Below are 7591 nucleotides of genomic sequence, written 5' to 3' on the forward strand. Positions count from 1 at the left end.
GGGGCATTCCGAGAATTGAACTCGGGACCTCTCGCACCCTAAGCGAGAATCATACCACTAGACCAAATGCCCGATGTTGACACTCGGATGAGCTGCTTTTATATATTACATGTAAACTTCAAAAACTTTTACAGTTGCACTTGTAGCGATGGAGTTCCTCATTGCTGATAAGACTCGTTAAAAGAGATCACGAGGACCCACGATGATCATCATCAGACTTCTAAGCAATTATTACGTCCATAGAGTTGAAGCTGCTCAAAATCACAAGAAGCTTGGAGATATGATGAACAATTATTGCAGGTAATTGGAGCCTTTCATCCCCATACAAGTACGTATTCACCTCACTAGGCCAAGCGCTTGTTATAAAAACTTAATTACAAAGGTTTCAACAAAATTGTAAGGGGATGACGGAATTGGAGTACTATCACCCATGTCTAGAGTAGGGGGGCAACATCGCAACGTTAGGGTTTGCAACGGGTACATGGGGGGCATCGTCTCTGTTTGCCCAATTCCATTCGGAGGGAGGCTTCCAGAGGCTGCCAATCTTGTGACACGACAGCAGCAGGCCAAGATACACAGAATAGAGTGGCAATTTTCATAGATAGCCTGCACTTTACCTTTACACAAGAACAAAACTTGCTGGGAAAAAAACCTTGCAGTGCTTCATCGTCGCTGGAAAATGCTATACTGTGCTCACAAAAAATCTTTCTTCTATCCAATCAGAATATCTACGTCCCTGGAAGAAGGCTGGTTTAAGCCTTTTCAATCAGTTTGGAAGTGAGCAGATCAACGTCCTCAGTTTTCACCCAAATGAATCCGCAACGTGTAGACCCATGGTAGTCACCCACAAGACAATATAACCAATCAGCCCCATGCATAGTATCGACTAAATACCACATCGTTGTCAGCACCCAATAACATGCTCCCAAACGCCACACGAGCATACATCGACTCTAAGTTCAGAGTACTGAGGTTTTTCAAGACAATATATATACCTTATCAATGAAAGAACTCTCGTTCTACTGTGCCAGCTCATAGGCCATTGCTGTGTGTTCAAGTGAGTGCATAACGACCCAAATTACATCCTTCAGGCTTTCGGGCTGGTTTCCGAAAACATAAAGCTATACAATAAATAGTTCAATAATGCTAATCACCTCTTAGATGGCAGAATGATTGAAGCTGACTTTTAAGGGCAAGGTTTCCTGAAGCCAGTTTTGATCAGTACACTAGAAGGTCCAGTTTTCACAAGCACCGATGCTAGTAAATTTGTCGCATCAAAAATCACCTACATGGGAGGGCCACAAAGCACACTCATGACTCATCCGTCACTCACCTCTTCTCTTTCACACTATCAATGAGATCAAGGCCCAGTCAAAATCACACTCTGACCAAAGATAAAACAGGACACAGTCAACTCTCCCACCTTTTGAGGTTAGAATTTGAGACGGATAACTTGGAAGATTTTACCATTTATGCAGGTACTCCCATACAAACTTGGTTACCCTCCCTTCACACAAGAGTGGCCAATTTGTCATGAATTCATGCGGCAAGGCAGAGACCAAAACAATTTGTAGCTACCAACCAGGTCGACACAAAAAATTGAATAATAAAGGCTCCAAATTTTAAATCAGCCAAGAGCAGCTATATACCCCACGACTTCTATTTGAGCCATCAGTTGACATAAGCTGACAGGTTCCTTGAGCTAGTTTCGTCAATTCAAAATCCACTCCGGATAATAGATACATTCATTGCAAACAAGGTACTCAACCAAAAAAGCAATTCCATACACTTGCTTCCAGGTACATCACCAAACAAACATTAAACGGAGCCTTTGGACACCTTTTAAAAAGTTCAAAGGATATAAGAAACCTCAATGTCACTAGATGACATCAAACACAAGTAGCGGAGCTTAAGATAATATTGCCTTCGTTTCATGACCAAATACAGTTTCCAAAATTTCCTAACAGATTTATAGCTCAGCCTACTTTAAAGTAGAGCCATCTTGTTGATCGCCAATGTTACAAATAAAGGAAGGCAGGTATACGCCAGTGATAATGGTAAAGGGAGTAGCATTCTTGGCCATATTACTAAACCTTTGATGCCTGCTTCTCCTTCGACTTTTGAATCTTCAGCACTTTCTTCACAATCTTCTGCTCCTCCACAAGAAAAGCTCTGATAATTCTACAAAAGCGAACAACAAACTTCTTAGGCATGCAAACATGAGCTATAAGCATTCTGGAGCTCGTACAATGAAAGGTTACCTCTCTCGAACTGCCCCTCCTGACAAAGCGCCGCCATACGCTCGGTTTACAGTCTTTTGCCTCTTGCTAAGACGCGTGTTTCTATATTCAGCGGGGCGCAGATGAGGAATCTGGTCAAATTGAGAAAATAAGCCAAAGAAATTTGCACAAAAAATCTTCTAGACAGAAAATTTGATAATTGAATCATACCCCTTGTATGCGCTTCCCTGTGATGGCACACTTTGGCCCATTTGCTCTCTTCTTGGCGTACTGCAAGACAAGCTTCCCACCTGTACGACAGGCTATTAGTACTATCCCAAAAGCAATGACCAGTAGTCAATTTAATGAGCTGACAAGCTACGAAAACAGAAGTCCTTCACATGTTAGCAACTGAAACAGTTTCCGCAAGTAAAATGAGCCTCCAAGTGAGACACAGATAGCCAAGCATTTTTCACTTGGCCATGAACCCTTAAACCGTACTTCTAAGCCCCTCAACATAAGCTCTTACATGCAAGAGCAATAACACAGAGATACTGCCATACTTTGAAAGATAAAAGACGAATAGCAAGTCTAACTTCTACAGAGCAATAACCTCTGAATGATCCTAATAGAAAAAAAGGAACCAACACCCACAGTTAACTAACTGGAACCAACAAAAAAAAACGCCATAGCCATATCTAAGAGACGTAGCTTCAGCTCTACAGCCAAATACTCTCCACTTTAATAAGAGCCATGGAACTCACAGATCAGAACGATTTTCTCTCTCTCTCTCTCTCTCTCTCTCTCTCTCTCTCTCTCTCTGTCTGTGTGTCTGTGCGGAGACTAGGGATTACCTGGCGTCTTTACGACGCGGGTCTGATTGGACTTGGTTGCATAGCTATGGCGGCGACGATACGTGAGCCTCTGCACCATCGCGCCTGCCTGCCGCTAGATGGGAAACCCTATAGATCAAATGGGAGTATCACTTGGCTTCAAAAAAATTAAAAGGCTTAGATTCCAGTGAAGACCAAAAAAGAAATATGTGCAACAATTTAACAATTTGACCTCGCAGGTAGCCGACAAGCCACAAACAATGGCAGCAATGCGTAGTAGCAGGTACAATCAGCAACAACACTCAACTACGGATGGCCTCTTTGGTAGGTAGCCAGCAAGCCACAAACAATGGCACCAATGCGTAATAGCAGGTACGATTCGCAACAACACTCAATTGGTCATGTTGGCAGGTAGCCAACAAGCCACAAACAATGGCAGCAATGCGTGATAGCAGGTACAATTAGCAACAACTAGTGTGGCCAACGGGCTTCGTCTGCCTCTCTCTCGATTTTCGCGTAGGCTGCTTCTCTCTCTCTCTCTGATCGTTGTGCGCCAGGAGTACAGGCCACACTCGCCGGATGAATGTGCTGTTTTTGACGCGTGGCAGGGAGGGGGGGCTTGAATCCCTCCCCCCATTATAGATAGTACAGACACTCAAAAACGGATGGCCTTGTTGGCAAGCTTCTGAGGCGCAGCAATAGAGCCTTGGGGCAAGCCCTCAATTTTTGCCAATGCACCTCAGCAACTGTTAAAAACACTACTATTACTGATGAGATTCTCTCTGAATCTAAGTAGTGGGGGAGGATGGTGAGGAGAGGTGATGCTCCCTCGTCTTATCCTTGCCTTCCCTTTGTTGATGAAGGAAACTCGACTATTGCTCTTTGTTGGTGCTCTCTAGCACGCAACTATAGCCGGCAAGGTCACAAGCATCTTCGGCCACCCTATGGTGCCACCACCCTTACTCTTGTACCTTCCACAACAGACATCGATCATTTATCCTTTTCTTCTGATCTTGAGGAGACGATGCCCCAACCTTGTTTTATCTTTTGCACGACTCGACAGGCGGGGGCCTCTGTGGCGGTCATATATATATATATATATATTAATATTGAGAGAGAGAGAGAGAGAGAGAGAGAGAGAGATGCATTTCATCATGCTACCTCCCCCCTTCCCTTGATGTTCTCTCCTTGCATGCACGATGGCTTTGATTGTAGAAAGCATGCGTGCGACAACTAGGCTAAATACACACAATCAATTGTAGCTGCTTTGAAAAGCTACCTCCTTGCCTCGTTTGCACGACCATAGTGTGGTGATCATGCATTCGTCTCTCTGGCTCCCCTAGTTTGTAGACTCCCTCACTATATGTCACAACCAAATTCTAGCAAACTTATTAACTAACAGCCCTTAAACTTCTAAGGTTTTGAGCAGCTTTACGTACATTTAAGAAGATTTGTTATGGAGGAGAATTCCATGGGTTTTTGACATAGTTTGACCTTCTAGCTTCTAGCGACCTTGTCTCTAAGGTCTCTGAGAGCATCTCTTGACAAACTAATTAGTTTTCGTTTTTCCAAAACTGGGGGAATCTACTTGGAGAAATGAAAAACTAAAATGGAGAATTGAAATTGAAATTGAAACTACAATAATTCTTAAAGAGGTAGTATGTGAGGTAGAGGATGAAATTAAATGGTGCTCTCTTTCTATTCACAGGTGGCTCTCTAATGCACTCGTCATATATATATATATATATATATATGTATGAGAGAGAGAGAGAGAGAGAGAGAGAAGTTGCCTCAACTCTCTCCCTCTCTCTCTCTCTCTCTCTCTCTCTCTCTCTCACACACACACACACACACATATATATATTTATTTATTTATATATATATATGCACAAGAGGCTTAAATCGCCTAGGCAAGGCCTCACTCCATTGTTGATAACTCACCTCACAACTGAGCATGTGGCCAAGGTGCAATTGTGCACGAGCTCTGTGCAAGTGGATAAGGCCTCTACACAGGTCGAGGCTAAAATACTAGTTGGCGTAGGAAGTAGTAGTCTAGAGAAGGCGAAGGTTGGAGGCGACGATAGAAAATTTTATTGGGGAATAATCTCGTGTAAAGTAATTTCTTTCTTAGCTAGCCAATAGTAGTAGTAGTAGTAGTAGTAGTAGTAGTAGTAGTAGTAGTGATGGTGGTAGTGGTAGTGGTAGTGGTGGTGGTGGTGGTGGTGGTAGTAGGGGCAACATGTATATGTATCAACGTTTTTAGAAAATCATTTTTCTTATGGAATCACCCCAGATTCAATAACTAAGTTAAGGTAGACTATACCATTGGATGAATAACTACAATCGCTCTCTCTCTCTCTCTCTCTCTCTCACAGGAGTCTTTTTACAACATCTGTCACATCTCACAAAGAGGCGGTCCCAAGTCTAAAATGTCAATCCTAGGGAGCATGTGTGATAGGACACAGATGCACACCAAGAGGTTGTCAATCTCTTGTTTGAACACAATACACTCCGTGGAAACAGTCGATGAACTCTCTAACTCTGAAAAAACTAATTCTTCCTCTCTGATCCAATCACACATCCACATACAAAACCAATAGCAAATCAACTATGATCAACACCAAACTTGGCAAGCATGATCCTTACTAGGTCAGAAATACGTTTGGACCAGCAAATCTAAAATCTGTAGACATTTAAAAATGCGTTTTTTGCCCGCAACAAAATTGCAAGTCACCAAATCTGATGTCGACCACACCTAATAGGTGCTCCTAAGTTCTAGGAATCTAATGCAATTGGCAGAATTTCATAACAACACTCAAATAGTGAGATATGTCACCTAGAAAGTCGTGGGAGTTGATGAACTTACTTATCAATTAACCTCACAAAATTGCCTTGTATACCCTGGCTAAGGGTCTCAAACGTACAAGGGTTATTTCTAGTCCAAATAATGAATCAATTGGTGTAGCAAAATGTCTATTTGTTGATACCAATTGGAAGCTCAAAGCCCCGAATCCCGCATAGATAAAAAGTAAACAAAGATCTAATGGTTTTTTATGGGAAAATTACATTCAACTTTGTATTACAGAGGTTCAAAAAGCCTTTAAAGCATCTTCTTTTTTGAAACATGCATCTGTTGTTGGAATCTTCTAACACTTCACCCCTCCTACTTCATGTTGGCCCTGACATCATTAGGAAGGGAATGGGGTATAGAAGAACCTCTTTTTATACCATGGGATTAAAAATGAGATTAAGGAATGAGCAAATGGGGAACTGCCATGTGGATTGACATGGTGGGTGTGGCAGGCTCTAAAATTGAGTGGTCATATAGGCCTAGAGGTGGAGGGGTCTTTTCTTTATTATAAAATGAGAAAATAAGAAAATTTGAACCTTTTTCCATAAAGCTGGGGTAAAAATCCACTTTTTCTCTCTCTAGAGGCTATTGACCCCCCCTCCCTCCCTAAAAAGGGGTTTTTCAAAAAACGTGCTGACATTCTCTCTCTCCTCTTTACTCTCTCTAAGGCTGCTACATCTACTATCTGTCTCCCCTTTAGCTATGAGACCTACATCTCCTTCTTCAAGCCCACTTTTCCCTCCAAATACCTCTTGCAACAGAGGTTTGAAACCTCCCTTCTCCATTGATCACTCAACCTTACCTTCACACCTCTACAGAAAGTTGTAGATCTACAACATTGGATACTTCTAAGGTATCTTTATCAAAACCTCCCTTGTCCATTGATCACTCAGTCTCACCTTCACACCTCTATGGAAAGTTGCAGATCTGCAACACGACTGCTTCCGGAGTATCTTCATCAACACCTTCTTTGGTCCTTTTTCCTCACCTAGGTGTGAAGGTGAGGTCAATCACTCAACCTCACCTTCAAACCTCTACATGAAGGTATAGATGTGAAGCAATAGCTGCTTCTTGAGTATCTTCATCAACACCTTCCTCGGTCCTTGTTCCTAATCTAGCTCTAAAATGATCTCCCCTCACTCATCCACATCATTTTGGAGATTTGGCATAGGGGCATTGTTGGGTAAAATTATTAGGCTTCTTCAACATATGTGTTGGTAAGAACAGTGAGCTTCATTCCTACTTCCAATGTTCTCATATCTTTGCTCATTCACCATGTTGTTTTTTGTTTCCATCTTGCATGTAGAGATTTGTAGCAGTGACATTGTCTGTCTTTGTATACATCGCAACATTTTGTTATGCCACACTAATAAAAACTGTGTATATGAACTAATCTTCATTTTTATCAAAGCATGTGTTGTATTGCTTTTATGGATTCTTTAGGTTCTCGTCAACATGGGAGTTTTATTGACTCAATAAGTTGCACCAATGAACAAGATGATAGCAATTCTTCACTTTCTATCATGACTACAAATTATAATGTGGGTGAAAATGTAGCTAAGTTCATGCAGTTTACACAAGGTATCAAGCAAACATATGGCTTCTCAGACACATCATTGGAATGAGAAGGTCACGGTTTTCAAGAAAACTCAAGATGGCAAGCGTCTACCAAAGGTACAACATGTGTA

At 41.9% G+C, this 7591-nt stretch overlaps 1 protein-coding gene and 1 non-coding gene across 2 annotated transcripts; both read right to left on the minus strand.

Moving 5' to 3' along the window:
- TRNAP-AGG (transfer RNA proline (anticodon AGG)) lies at positions 1-72 on the minus strand. The gene has a single exon. It is a non-coding gene; the product is annotated as a tRNA-Pro (tRNA).
- Positions 73-1891: 1819 nt separating this feature from the next.
- On the minus strand, positions 1892-3231 carry LOC147443133 (large ribosomal subunit protein eL34). The gene is made up of 4 exons (XM_086529056.1): positions 3074-3231; positions 2451-2530; positions 2262-2371; positions 1892-2181 (listed from the first exon to the last, which is right to left on the minus strand). The coding sequence occupies exons 1-4, from the start codon at positions 3150-3152 to the stop codon at positions 2088-2090; spliced, it is 363 nt and encodes a 120-aa protein (XP_086385182.1). The 5' UTR covers positions 3153-3231; the 3' UTR covers positions 1892-2087.
- Between the last annotated feature and the right edge of the window lie 4360 nt (positions 3232-7591).

The sequence above is a fragment of the Adiantum capillus-veneris genome, chromosome 14 (genome assembly GCF_014529385.1).
Source record: "Adiantum capillus-veneris isolate H3 chromosome 14, ASM1452938v2, whole genome shotgun sequence".
In the NCBI taxonomy this organism is placed as follows: domain Eukaryota; kingdom Viridiplantae; phylum Streptophyta; class Polypodiopsida; order Polypodiales; family Pteridaceae; genus Adiantum; species Adiantum capillus-veneris.

Coding starts and splice junctions, on each gene's coding strand:
- LOC147443133 (XM_086529056.1), bottom strand. CDS start 3,152: ATGGTGCAGAGGCTCACGTATCGTCGCCGCCATAGCTATGCAACCAAG. Junction 2,531..3,073: donor CCGCGTCGTAAAGACGCCAG/GTAATCCCTAGT, acceptor CCTGTCGTACAG/GTGGGAAGCTTGTCTTGCAG. Junction 2,372..2,450: donor CAGGGAAGCGCATACAAGGG/GTATGATTCAAT, acceptor CAATTTGACCAG/ATTCCTCATCTGCGCCCCGC.